This window comes from Typopeltis vanoorti, chromosome 11, assembly GCF_054136105.1.
Source record: "Typopeltis vanoorti isolate ZY-2024b chromosome 11, IOZ_Tvanoo_1.0, whole genome shotgun sequence".
Lineage (NCBI taxonomy): Eukaryota > Metazoa > Arthropoda > Arachnida > Uropygi > Thelyphonidae > Typopeltis > Typopeltis vanoorti.
In genome coordinates, this window is record NC_143559.1 from 75,242,501 (window position 1) to 75,258,006 (window position 15,506).

Sequence of the window (15,506 nt, forward strand, 5' to 3'; positions counted from 1 at the left end):
GTGTGTGGGTGGGGGCTATTATGAGTTCGCTCTCTTAAGGTTTTTGTCTTAAGGGAGCAATTTGAGATCTCCGGGGAAAGTGTTTTCCGTCACGGCTCGGTGAGGGGCTTTGTCGGTGAATGCTTTTCTTCAGAATATGAGCGGTTCTGCTCGGTGGTGGGTGGAAGGCCATCACTGAGTGGAGCCAACGCTGAGATGGACGGTCTTTCGCCCACTATTGAGTGGTTTGGGGATCGTCCGAATTTTTAGAGCCGGCTTTACTTATACAAAAGGTTGAAACTGGTGAGATTACTAATCTGAGTTCGCTCTCTTAAGGTCTTTGCCTTAAGGGAGCAATTTGAGTCTCCGGGGGAAAGTGTTTCCCGGCACGGCCCGGTGAGGGGCTTTGTCAGTGAATGCTTTTCTTCGGAATATGAGCGGTTCTGCTCGGTGGTGGTGGTGGTGGTGGGTGGAAAGCCAACACTGAGATGGACGGTCTTTCGCCCACTATTGAGTGGTCTAGGGATCGTCCGAATTTTTAGACGGCTTTACTTATTCATAAGGTTGAAACCGGTCTGGGTAGTGACCCCACCCATAATGTATTGCAGTATATATACATCTCTTAGTGAGATGTGCTTTACATTATGAAAATACTAAGAATAGTGATCAGAGCTTTACCCACCTTTACAATGAGTTGTCCTAGTGTTGCACCACTTGTAGACTTGAACTGCGTTCAGGCACAAACTTAACTGTTTGATTACTTGGGATTAGGAGTAAAATAACCAAGTTTATAAAATTATGTGGTAAGCCTAATATACCAAGGTAAAAAAACTTATTTACACACACACACACACACACACACACACACACACACACACACACACACACACACATATATATATATATATATATAACAATATTCTAAAAATACTTAAGGTCGGCACTTTCCTCGACCCAACAAGAATAAATAAATAAATTAAATAAATAAAAACAGGGATACCAAATGTTGGAATGTTGATTTTAGTTCCTCCCAGGAAAGAATCCTGGTTAAGTTCATTAGTATGGCAATATTCATGGTTAATGTAAATTGGAATAGCAACTAAATCATACTACCGGTACTATATACGAATTATATCCATGTTTTTACGGTTCATAACAGTTTCACACGCACACATACAATAATGGTTTCCGATGAAGCCTTAGAATTGCAGGAGATATAATCTCACGGTTTCCTTTATAACCTTCAGAAGGATATCCGGGTGGGTGGGTGGAAAGAAAGAAAGGTCGAACTTCGTGGTTCAGTGAAACATACCTGGAGGCATCCGTCTGGGATGCAGTAGACAGTTCAATAAAAAAAAAAAATCTTTAAAAAAAATTGCAATATTTAGGACGAAAAGACACTTCTCCGTATAAAGAGAGAGAGTGTGTGGGAAAGTTAGACAAAGAAAAACAGTATTTTGACACTCGAGAGAGCTCTTCCCAACACCTGCAGGTGAAAGTCCATTAAGAGAGAAGTTCGTCTTTCTTTAGATCTCACCACAGACAACGCCACACCCACATCTTCTGCAGTCAGGTGTCAGCTCTCCTCGGTGAAAAAGACCACCGAGGAGCAGTGAAAGCGGCCTACCGAGATGAAGCGACTAAGTAAAACTACTTAGCCACACGTAACTCTCGCACTCACAGCCTCTGGACATTTACTGCTACGGTGTTTCTTTTAATTTAATTACATTTCAATTGTACGGCAAGGTGCTTTTAAAGATTGATTGGGTTTTTCTTGAATTTATACAATTGTTAAAACACCATGTGAAGTTTTTTTTTTTTTATTTTTTTTTTTTTATCACTTACCTCTGTGCGCTTTAACAACAGATTTGGCCTCACAACGTGTTCCATAGCACCCCCTTTTCTGTATCAGTTCAGGACATTGATGACCACCATTAGCTGGATGACGGACAACTGGTCGCTCTCTTGTCATTACTCCAGTGCCACAATCGGTATTGCATTCGGACCAAGGACCCCAATCAGATACTTCGCAGTCAACCACTAAAAGAAAGTAAGGGGCAAATTTTAAACATACTTGAAAAATCCAGGAAAGTTGCTTAAAAATTAAAATAATTATCTAAGAATAACCAGATATCAGAGCCTTATAAAGAGATATAAAAATCTCCTTATCTCCACTTGTCTGTGTTCTAATTATATCACTGTTATTGTTTCAGTTAATCTGTTTGGCCAACTAAAGTTATAAAGAGGACTTCTATTCTTCTGATTTAACTATCCTATAAATCAGTGGTTCTTAACCTTTTTTTTTTTTTATGCCTGGCGCCCCTTGCTCAATTTTTACACTAGGTTAATGACTCAATACGATAATTGTAATATATTATTAGGCAAAACTAAATTACCATAAACATATTTGAACTGATAGTTAATTAAAAATTAATAACTTTGATACAAATTAACTTTTACTCAAAAAAATGTAAACTTACTGTATTTAATGAACCAATGATTAATGACTATCCTGAGCCTGAGATCCTCAATATCAAGTTCAATGTTCGACAAACGAAGTTTCAAGTCTCCTCTTTCACTAATTTGCAATCTATTTCGCTCTTTAGCAACAATTGCGACAAGAAGCTGAAGCCTTCCTCGACCAAGTATGAAGAAAGAAAAGTCAGCAGTAATTTTATTTCTTTCCAAAGCTGAGGATACTTGCATTCCATTTGGCCAGAATCTTTCATTCCCACACTATTGAAATTGTACTTGAGCTTCAAAATCATTTATACCGAATTGAATCGTATGTCGAATTGAACACTGCAAGGACCTCATTAAAATCGCTCGTAAGGACTCAAACTTCCTTGAAACGATTGTACTTGAAACTTCCTTGACGAAACGTGGTGTTTTGAGTATGAACCCGAAACAAAGCGCGAGAATGCTAAGTGGAGACCACCAGAAGAGGGGCATCCGAAAAAAAAAGTCGCTCGGAGGTCAAAAGTAAAGACAATGTTGATTTGTTTCTGCGATTCCAAGGGCATTATCCACAAAGAATTCTTTCCGCCTGGCCAAACGGTCAATGGTGAGTTTTATCTGGAAGTTTTGAAGCGATTGATAGCGAGAATTCGTCGCGTACGACATGAATATCGTGATGCAGGCAGCTGGTCACCTTTGCACGATAATGCACCACCTCATCGTTCGAACATTGTGAGACAGTTTTTGAGCAAAAACCAAGTTTGTGTGTTGGATCACTCACCGTATTCACCTGATTGAGCACCCTGTGACTTCTTTCTCTCTCCCCGATTTCATTTGCCGATGAAAGGAAAGCGATACGACACCATTGAAAGCGTTCAAGCGGAAAGCGTTCAAGCGGCAGTAACCACGACCCTCAGTATCCCAAAAACCGATATAAAAACCTCATTTAACGAATTAATTGACCGTGCCAAACGCAGTATCGAAGCTGAAGGAGAGTATATTGATTGAAATAAATGATTTGAATAATTATAATTGGCCTGTGTTTTATTTTCTAGTTCGGTTTCTTTTTGGACAGAGAGTGTAAGTCAAATTCTTCACGCAAATTTGGATGAACAGAAGTGGCATCAGAAAGAAATAGATTTATGATCCAATCCGGTATTTTAACTCATCAAGTCTTCTTTCAATGTCAGAAAATGGGAACAATAACAATCCAAATCTGGATCTAATATTAAATCATCATCCATTATTTGTAGACCTGGGAACTGCAGAAAATATCGTCTTGCAATGTTCTGCTTGTGGAATGTTAATTTGCTGATAAAAACATTTATATTTCCCTTTGCTTTAATAAGATTCATGTTGCTTCCCTGCAATTTGTCGACATCATATTATTTTTACCTCGGCCAATCAACGTATCTAAATCTTAATTTATAACTGGTAAGATGAAAGTTCCTGCAATAGTATGTGGCTTTCCACATTTGGCAATTAATTTTGAAAGTTTGTAAGACACAACAAGTCCCTTCTCTTATTGGTTACTTTGTTTTGCAACCAACCTTTTAAGTCCGGGACAATTTTTAAATTTATTGTTTAATTCACGAAAGTACTTCACATTTTTATTTTATTTTATTTTATTTGGATGCTTTGTTCTTAAATGTCCAATCATTCTTGAAGGCTTCGTTTGAGAAAAGTTTTTCACATATTAAGCACATTGGTAACTGCTCATTATTTATAGACGGAAAATCTCCATATTTTAAATATTCACTTGAATATTGACAACGCTTTCTTTTTTCACCCATTTTAATTGGCTGCAGTGCTACACAATATCAACGATGTGCGCCACACGATACCATAGGCTAGATGTAAACTGTAAACCAGGGTTGTCAGATAGACGTTAGGAAAAGTAGCAGATAAAGCTTATTAAAGTAGTGAATTCTACTAAATATAGCCCAAATTAATTATTTTCAATATAGACAATTCAGACCAAAAAAGTAGCCCAATTACTTAACTTTCAATGTAAAAATTATAAAAAATAAGTAACGAATAAATTTGAACAGTATTGCCAGACATACAATATCAATAGGGATGCTAGATTAAATACCGATTTTTTTGTTTTTACTATACTGTATTAGTAGTATTATAACGCTTACCTCCCTCACTCAGCTTTCACAGCTCCCGCATAGGGGCGCTACCGCCCAAGTTAAGAATCACTGCTATAAATAATAAACTAAAAACATAGTTTTAAAATGTTCAACACTTGGTCTTATACATATCTGAAACTATTCTTCTGAAGACGTTGGTTATGCAACATCTTTCATATGCTGCAATCATACTGTGGAAAGACTCTCTCGAAATAAATTATATAACTGTTCCAATTTTTTAAAATGATATTTGTATTTTGTTCTGTTCTCTATTTTTTGTAAAATATAAAACATTTCCCAGAAAAATCTAGGTGGGATATATATATATATATATATATATGCAGTGGCGCACTCAGGATTTAATCTTGGAGGGGGCAGAGCACTCATGATTTAATTTTGGTGTGCGGGGGGGGACCCGAATTGTTTGAGAATACACATTACGCATTGCATACGACCTATGACTGAGCATCTGCAGTGATCGTCAATATATGATAACCGTGATCACCTCTGGCACAGCTCAGACAAACGAAGTAGCGCTCGGTCCGCCCGAGCACTGCTTCATTCGCCTTGCGTTCACAGCAGCAGTGATTCCCGAGAGCTATTCCCACCTTATTTGACCGCTAATTCATAAGTAGAAATAGAAGACACGACACAACACAACATAAATAAAAACATGAATTTTAATTAGGAAAAGATTTTTAAAAATGTTTCTGGTGTTTTATTTTTTTTTTTCTTTTGGGGACCAGGGCCCCTCGGCCACTCCCTGGGTGCGCCACTGTATATATATGAATATATATTAGGTAGAAGATGAATTTCATCGTCGTGGAGACCACCGCCCCACTTATTAGAGGCTTGAAAAAGTTCCATGTTCGGTCTCTAGACCAAAGGTCATAGTGCTACATTGCATACCAGAGAGAGAGATGACATTTATTTATATTTTTGGTTTTTAATTAATGAATAGTATAATTATTCTATCCTACTTCCTCAGTCATACGGCTGGTGTGTGTGTATGTGTATGTGTGTGGGGGGGAGCTATATGCTACCTTTCTAGGGAGTGATTATGAGCAAGGTGGTTTCCTGTTGCCTTCCTTGCCGTAGTATATTTTATGACTGTAGTCGTGTGTGTGTGTGTGTGTGTGTGTGTGTGTGTGTGTGTTGGAACACAGCCACGAACAATTAAAATTTTATAATATTAACAGCGTGTTGGAGAAGAAAAGATGATTGGTGTTTATATGAAACGATTGCAAGTTATGTTTAGAAAATACCTATATTGAGAAAGAATATAATATAAAATATATATAAGGGAAAAAATAGAATCCTTCCCAGCGGGAAATCGAACGCCAGTCTCCCGCGTGATAAGCGGAGAGACTAACCACTATACTACCAATTATATTTTATTGACACCAAACCATCTATGTACACTCAAAATAAATGTATATGTCAAGTCAAACATAACCAAGGTCTATAAAGAAGTGTCTCCGAAAGAATAATTATATGTATTATAGGCGAAATAATCATATGTATAGAATATGTATTATGTATAAAGTAGTAATAGGTATATATGTATGTATTAGGGTTACTAAGTAATTTTATAAACTTGGTTATTTTACTCCTAATCCCAAGTAAGCAAACAGTTAAGTTTGCGCCTGAACGTAGTTCAAGTCTAAAGGTGGCGCAACACCAGGACAACTCATTGTAAAGGTGGGTAAAGCTCTGATCACTATTCTTGGTATTTTCCATAATGTAAAGCACATCTCAAGAGATGTATACTGCAATACATTATGGGTGGGGTCACTACCCAGACCGGTTTCAACCTTTTTTGAGGTCTCCTCAGTGTGTAGCTAGACCCTAAATACCAAGGTTTTTAGGGTATAATAAAAACACCTTGTAGCAACTTGTATAGGTAAAGTTGATAAGGCTCTGTATTACTAAAACCTTGGTATTTAGCGTCTAGCTACTCACTGAGGAGACCTCAAAAAAGGTTGAAACCGGTCTGGGTAGTGACCCCACCCATAATGTATTGCAGTATACATCTCTCAGTGAGATGTGCTTTACATTATGGAAAATACTAAGAATAGTGATCAGACCTTTACCCACCTTTACAATGAGTTGCCCTGGTGTTGCACCACCTTTAGACTTGAACTACGTTCAGGCGCAAACTTAACTGTTTGCTTACTTGGGATTAGGAGTAAAATAACCAAGTTTATAAAATTACTTGGTAACCCTAATATACATTACCCAAGGTAAAAAAACTTATTTACATCTATATTTACATGCGTATGTATACACATATATAAATATGGAAAGAGAATTTCAATTGTCAGATTAGTTAACAATATAAAATCCAAAGTTGTATATGTTAAAACAAACCTTATGAGGGCAATTGACCTGATGGGGCTCAACTATCAGGAATCTCGAAAGCCACGTAACTCCAGCATAAAATGAATTATAGCAATTATTTGCCGAAATATAAGCATAGCGCTCGAAAATGTGTACGAACATGGCTTGAATAACCAGCTTTGCAGCTATTCGTAAATTATGTCAATTTTTTCTGACTGTGCTATATTTTATTTAATTCCTTTCATTAGTAGCGCACTCAGGATTTAATCTTGGGGGGAGGGGGACAGTTGAGTAGACGATTTGAGAATACTCACTACGCATCGCATACGACCTATGAACATCTGCAATGATCGTAAATTCATAAGTAGTATAGAAATAGAAGACACGACACAACATAAATAAAAAATAAATTTTAATTAGGAAAAGATTTTTGGAAAATTTATTTTCTAGTGGTTTTTTCCCTTTTTTCTTTGGGAGGAGGCAGGACCCCTTGGCCTCCCCTCTGAGTGCGCCACTGCCTTTCATTCTTTGTGGCAAATTGTCACATAGAGCTTCCTCTCACAAAAGTGCTGAAATTTTATAGATGTATTTATTTTCTTTCTTTCTTTCTTTTACGCTTGTTGAGTCTATGTCTTTTTGATAGTCGTTTTTCATGCTTCGAAAGGTTTGTAACTTCGTAGTCTAAATTTTTAAACTATGCACACACACACACACACACACACACACACACACACACACACACACACACACACACACACACACACACACACACACACACACACACACACAGAGAGAGAGAGAGAGAGAGAGAGAGGGGGGGAATGAAAGTGGTTATAAGCGAGCTAATGGAGTTCCAGTAATCTCTTAGAAGCAGCAGGCATGTTCTTGAAGAGCGTTCGTTACTTGAGTCGATGTGCAGAAAAGCAGGTAGTAGCGATGACCTATGACCTCAAACACGTGCGATGTCACGTGACACGAGGAAGTTGAAAGCGTGGGTGTGTCGACTACGGTCTTGGAATTCGAGGGCAGATGGTGGAGATTACGGGGGATATTTGGGGCAAACTGCAGTCAAGATACTGGTCAGCGGACACAAATCACCTTGAACGATGCACTGAATTCATGTAAGTTTGCAGCTGCTGGATTTTAACTCAGATGACAATTTATTACATTCGCTGTTGAAGATGAGGACCTCTGTAGATGAAAAGTGTGCTAATGAATAGTTTCTATTCATTACCAAACATCATGGGTAGTATACAAACATTTATAATCGTGCGAGTTATTACTGGATCATAATGCTGTACAATTTACTGTTCAACTGATGTACCGGAAATGCTTCTGGTACATCATTTAGTCGCAAATGGTTTGGTGCACATCAACAATTAAGCAGTTGCATTGAGATATAACTACAAGTTTGTTAACCATACGAGAAGCGGATATAAAATGAAGCACCAATCATAATACAGTTTTCATTGATATATTTTAATTGACTTTGTGACTCTCGAAATGGTCATGTTTGAAAACTATACAATTAATCCCAAGGCATCATTATTTTTGAAAATATTTGTTGTATTCGTCATTTGTTAAATGCCGAATCGTCTACATTTTTTTTTTCTTTTGTATTTCCTAACTTCCGTTTTGAAAAGAGACACACATTCAGGAACAGTTCTAAAGAAAAAGTGGTCTAGCTAGCTGATACTTGCTTCGTGCATCTTTGTAACACCGTCTCCGCAAGTTTCTATACGGAATTCAGACGTACTGTTAATCCAATTGTATATATTGATTCCAGTGGCGGCCCGTACATAAGCACTGCGACACTGCACTACCCCCAAGGAAAAAATGAAAAAATTAAATTTTGTTTGTGTTTATAAATAATAACAATGCCTACAACATTATATAAATGTCGTACAACATGTTAAAGGTTACAGCTTATGTTTCGACAGTGATTGAATAGTTAATAATTGGAACTATTCGATTAACGCTTTAGATTACGAAACAAATGCACTGCTATCTAACGCCGATATTATTATTTTAATTCATTTGCTCTTGTCATTGCACGTTACGTCATTCCCAACTGTAACTGCTCAAATGGCAGTGTATTTTTAGTAAGCTTACGCGCCTTATTTCTGTGAGGTATGAAACATTTATTATTGGTGCATGTGCCTGGTGAACTATTTTTTCGTAAATCTTCATTTTATTTTGTTAAAATAACATATATTTATTTATTTCTTATAGATACAAGGCTGAATTATGACGAGTGTCACTGTTGAAAATATGAAAAGAATTATATTTTTTCAATTATCGTTACACCAAACAAATGCACTGCGATCTAACGCCGATATTCGTTTGCACTTGTCATTACTATTGATACGAAACTTTTATTATTGGTGTTTGTTCGTGGTGAGGATGAAATATTTTTAATAAAGCAATTTTTAATATGTAAATTTATTTATTAATAAATTCGTTACTGATTAGGGAAAAAAAGTTCTTTTTTTTTTTTTTTTTTTTTTTTTTTTGTATATCAACACCGCCATTTAAAATTTTCATCGGCCGCCACTGATTGATTCAGCATTGCAAACTATCCATAAAAATGAAATTTTCATGTGAGTAGTCTGTTAAGATTTGTGCAATGAATGTATTTCTCTGAATTTATACAAGCTTTAAAACGTGGAAACATTTTATGCTACAAATAATAATAATTTTGTGTGTGTGTGTGTGTGTGTGTGTGTGTGTGTGTGTGTGTGTGTGTGTGTGTGTGTGTGTGTGTGTGTGTGTGTGTGTGTGTGTGTGTGTGTGTGTGTGTGTGTGTGTGTGTGTGTGTGTTTGTGGTCTAAGGTGTATTTTATCAAGATAAGTTAAAATATAGGTTACATCTTTCCTTTAAGTGGGTTAAATATTCATAAATTGTAAATGACAATATAAAAGTTGAAGCACGTTTAAAAATTATATGATATATTACAAATTATATGGCAAACAATTATATGCATATGTTTTATATGCATATGTTTAGCATATAATTTTTTGTGCCGCCTTATACGATTAATTTCAAGTGTATAAGTAACACTATTTTACAAATGAAGTGTTGTTTTACGTGAAGTATTAAAAGATCGTACGTACATAATTGTTTATTTTGTGCAATCAGAAATCCTCTTTTATTTCACAATATTACACGTGTATGTAATTTTGTAATTTGAACCTAGATTTGTTTTGTGCTTTTCCCCCACCCTCTCTTTCATGTGATAGTGGGTCTGGAGGAGACGAGGACTTCGTATTTATTTTGGTAATGACTCCGCAGGAATGGCGATCTATTTACCTCAAGACTTCCACAATCAAACATCCGTGGCTCAGTGAGATTCGAATGCACCTCCTATTAGTTGCAAAGCTTCGGCTACCCATACTCAGCAAGACGAGACATTATTACTCAATGATTAAGCAGCAATTTATAGTGGTATTAATGAATGATTTCTAAAAATCTTTCATTAAATAAATTTTGTCTCACAACTTTCTGCCATATTACATGAATAATTGGCAACCACTGTGTTCTGCCTTTCTTATTTAATTATTAAAATCGAGAAATTCTTGAAAGAGTCTGAAAAGTGATTCGTTTTTAACATTCAGGCTGTCGTCTTATAAAAGGGGAAGAAAAAACTGGCTTTCTAGAAATTTCCTAAGGGCAGACGGCAAGCCTTTATGAGTCGGTGCATGCACCCGCACGTGTGGACGCCTACTTTATCTCCCATCCCTTGTCAGTGCACAGAAACGAGACCGTGTCTTCTAGTTAAGAGTAAAACGACGTCCGCTGGAAATTTAGATCCACCTCAAGGGTTCACTCACACCCCCCAGCTGTTCTCTAATTACTGACCGCATCGTCCTCTGTCGACCCACCCTTTCCGCTTTTAGCTTTGCTGCCAGTGCCTCCAGTTGAATTTTCCTGACCACAAATATGGAGGGAGGGTGTCCGCTGCCTAGAAGGTGCTTGAAGTTTACGAAAAATGAGGAATATTTATGACGAAAGACACACCTCTTACACGAACTGAGAAAGTGAAGGGAAAGCCTAGAAATGGGAGGAAAACAAAGGCTGTACAAAGTCACTCTTAAGGGAACACTTATGACGTGTGGTTTAGATAAGTTTAACGGGATTTTACTATGAGTAAGGGCAGGAAACAGACAGGATAGAAGTGGGTATTCCAGAGTTGATAAACTCGTATGGATCTATAGTCAAAATATACGTTCGTAATCAAATTAAAAGTGATTTGTAATCTGACTTTAAATGCCTCTATGTGTGTTTTTCCTGGGGACATTGGCAATAACGTTTTCTATGAAGAAACAATTTTCTAGGAAGTTTTTTATTGTTTTATTTTTTTATACGGGAAGGAGGACGGAGAATAGTACAGGACAAAGAGGTCTATAGAAATATATAACGGAAGTTCAGATTTATAGAACGTTCTGTTATGAAACTAGAGACAAAGTATTTTTTTTTTAATATTCTTCTCTCCCTACAAAATTAATCTTAGTTATCTAAGTTATTATTTTTGTGAAATAAACTTACTAATTGGACAATATTACGTGAGAATTTTATTCTAACCATAGCATTTTTTTTTTTAATTTTCCAGATTCACTATGCTCTCAATCCGTCAGTCCAGAAGACGTGAATTACGTGATTTGAGGTAGATTCTTCGAAGTTAAGAGCTTTAAGAAAAAAAAAAAAAATTAATATATATATATTTTTTTCTTTGGGTTACGTGATTCTTGTGACCTTTTCTTTTTTGTGTGACGTAAATGATACACATTATTAAAAGGGATAGTGACATACTGTTCTTCAGCCTTATCAATTTGGCATAGGTGTTTGCCTTAGAGCTATTCGAGTTCTGGTTTTCCTTTTCATGGATGTTAATGGCCTTGCGTTATTTACAAATCGCATCTATTGTTTTGTTGATGACATCACATTTGATGTCAAAAAAAAAAAAAGGGTCAAGTTGTACAATTCCCAGCTCTCTCTTACCCATAGAAGACTGCACATTTGAAAGTGTTGTTTCAAAAAATATTTGATTATGTTCACGAGTACAGTTAGCTTTTATTGGTGGTTCCCTTTCTCACCGATTAATTCTACTCTGCTAGAGAAATTGTCCATAAATCTATGGTGTCTATAATCCATAACCGTCTCTTTACACGTTAGCATTTAATAAATCCAACAGCCTACAAATTTCCAAATCGAATGTTAATTATTGTCTTCTTTCGTCATAGGCTTCACTGCATCTTTGACAGTGACTTATTAGAATTTATAACTTTGGAGATTACTTAAAAAAAAGTGATACAGCGTAATGTGGGTTAAAATATGCTACCATTTCGGAAGTACTGGAAACGAGGCGGCTTTTATACTTTAACAGCAAAAAATTTGTATTATAATATAACAGTAGCAAAATAATGATTATGAAAGTTTTTGAAAATTCTTTAAAAAAAATCGAAAAAAGGGAAAAAAACTCCGCAGACTCTCAAAAAAGATTATGTTCAACTTGCGGCAATACCCAGATATCCCACGCAAAATTTAGTATATATCCTGTAATCAAATTAGGAAAAACACTTTTTTTCTTGCCGCGCTTAGAATTGATAAAGGATAAAAACCACAACTGGCTGCACATGTTTGTTTCTTTTTCTTTGTTCTTCGTTCGCTAATTGGTTGCTTTCCAAAATATAATTTTGTGCTGTTCATCCTTCACCCTTGATCTTTTTCCTTAGAAATCCAGAGCATACAGTGATGTTACCTACATAAGCAGACGACAGATGGGACCTCGGGTGACAGCAGAGGGCATTGGTACAATAACATTGATGTGTCTTCAGAGCGATTTTTTTTTTTTTTTTTTTGTTGCCGAACTAGAGCTGGCCTGCAGCCAAGAGAAAGTTAGTGATGAATGATGTAGGACAAGCGACTGGCACTCATCAGGGCGTTCACACGTGGCCAGGTTTTTCCTCCGTCCCTGTTTTCGTTATTGAAAGACGATTACAACACACACACACACACACACACACACACACACACACACACACACACACACACACACACACACACACACACACACACACACACACACACACACACACACAACAGAGGTTCATTCTGCTCGAAATGGCTTTAATATACCTTCCGAAAAAAAAACAAAAACGACGTCACAAAGAATGAAAAGCCGGTAGCGAAGAGCGCGCTCTCTAGTGGACTGTTTCCACACAATAAGTCACAATTATTGCATTAGATATTTCATCAAAAGCGGACAGTAAAGTAATAATCAACTCCCCTCCACATGGATTACAGACAGACCCAATGATATCTCCAGACATCTCGTGGATAGTGTTACTGTACCAACTTCCCGTACAGCAGGAAGTCTACCGAATTAAGATACCATCTGTAGTGTTGATTTTAACTTGTCAATGAAGGGTCGAACTGTACTTCCCGTACTTATTATCACAACATGTACAAGCTCTACAGCGGGCCGTTCGTTATTTGGTAGGTTGGCTATATCTCGACTGAGAACAAACGTATGTATGAGCGGTTTAAGGCACCAGTCTCTTCGGAGGTATAAGTTCAAATCCCACAGCGGCCAGTTTTTATTTATTTTTTTAAATTAGTTTTTATATATAATAGCATTTAGTATTTTCTTAGAATTACAACACACGAGAAAAGAGAATTCAAAAATATTGTACAGTGAATAATAATATAGCAGAATTCGAGTTTATTGCTATTTCTCTAAATATCTTCAAGGAAACTAATACGAGTAATAACATTATATGAAAAAAAAAAAATCACGATCTAAGAATTCTGGAGATCGTCTCATCATGAAAAACAACTAAATATGATCATTTAATCAAAAAATTCGTAATAATTAGATACATTGTTAATTTAACAATGTATATCTATTTAATGTATCTAATGAAATTAAAAAAGTGTATTAACAAATTAGAATTTCAATAAAACATAAATTAAATGAAAAAAAAAACAAAAAAACAATCGTGAATCCAGCTTTTCCCCCCCTTTTTTGTGTGTTATAATTTAAAACTACAAGGCGCCAAAGACAGAACAACAAACAATGGTTTGTTGTTCTGTCTGCGATTATTTACATCAATAGACTACAGACTTATAAATATCATTCGGGCCAAAATATTCAACCTTAAAAAAACAGAACGTACACTGAAAATTTTAAACTACTATGGGCCTTTCATTAAATAGTATATCATTACGACTATGTTTCTCTTTGATAATGAGTTGAGTTTCATATCTGCAATAATAATAATAATAATAATAATAATAATAATAATGGCTTGCTGACACAATCCTAATGAGAATGCTTAAAGTCAAAGATTTTTTTTAACCTTCCCAAATGTTCTTGGCTTAAGTTCTACTTTTTATTTTTTTTATTTATGTACAAGTCGGTGCTACCTCCTAAAATGTATTATAAAATTTATAGTTCCAGATTGGGCAAGGTTTTAGAGAAACTGAATGAACAGAAGTGGATTTCCGAGGCGATATCAAGAAGTATATATCATAAATTATCAGAAAGGAATCTAGAAATAAGTTAGTTTAATGAAAAATAGTACTTTATCCATTCACTGAAAATTTGTTTCAGAAACTACATATAAGTTATAAAAGGTCTGTATGTTCTGGGGAACCCTAAAGTTCACTGAAACAAACACAGTTTAAGAAATTCTGTGGGATAGGGGGAGTCGAAAGGATTCTGCGTCAAACATCTGGGAAAAGATATTACAACAACAATAATAAATACGAATTTGATTCGGTGATATTATGGACATTTCTCGCATCTCTCTCTCTCTCTCTCTCTTCAGTATTACCCCCCTCCCACTAAAGACAGTATTATGCTCATTAACAAATAAAAGCACTTACCCCCGCATGCCTCCTTGAAATCGGGGCAGCAGTCCCCGACCTTGAGGCAGGCGTGGTCGCAATAGCATGGCCTGTCACTGAGGTCCTCGATGATGGTATTGAGAGGGGCCTTCTGAATCACACACGAACTGTCCCTTCCCGGGCAGCACAGTTTGGCCTTAAGACACGAGTCCTCCGCTTGCACGTGATAAACGACGACGATCAGCGCGGCCATTGACAGCATCCATGCACGTGGTTTGTTGCCTTGGAGATACATCACGGTACTCGAGATCTCCGTCGGGTCAAAGTAGAGTGACCGCAGCGTCTCAGAAATCCTTTCGCCACCACTACCACCGTTGACAAGTGTCGGGGCAACGACTGCCTCTAAACTGAACAGGTCTCCGTTAGAGCACGCGCCTTTTCTCTTCCCTCCGTTCACGACGTTGGAGAGCACGCCCGGGGCATCCCTTTAACTGCACACCAGCGACCTCTCCAATGCTCTTTTTCATTTTCTTTTCTTTCTTTTTTTTTTATTTTATTTTATTTTAGTCTCCTGGGACGGAGGCGAAGATTTCCCAGAGAAAGACGAGAGAGAGAGAGAGAGAGAGAGAGTAAAGTTTACTAAGCCGTTGATTATCTGCGTACTGTTTGCAAACCACAAACCTTTAGTCACCCATCCACTTATCAAAACTCTTAAGAATAATGACAGCATGAATACGTTAACGGCA

The 15,506-nt window shown here is 36.7% G+C and overlaps 1 protein-coding gene across 1 annotated transcript in view; it reads right to left on the reverse strand.

The window, feature by feature from the left end:
• LOC150101750 (somatomedin-B and thrombospondin type-1 domain-containing protein-like) overlaps nt 1–15,196 on the reverse strand; it is an 80,447-nt gene extending 65,251 nt beyond the window's left edge. Inside the window, exons 1-2 of the mRNA XM_090401057.1 lie at nt 14,800–15,196; nt 1,825–2,019 (exon numbers count right to left, since the gene is read on the reverse strand). Coding sequence (XP_090257183.1) covers nt 1,825–2,019; nt 14,800–15,055 — 451 coding nt within the window. The 5' untranslated portion in view covers nt 15,056–15,196. The remainder of the gene's footprint in view (nt 1–1,824; nt 2,020–14,799) is intronic.
• Between the last annotated feature and the right edge of the window lie 310 nt (nt 15,197–15,506).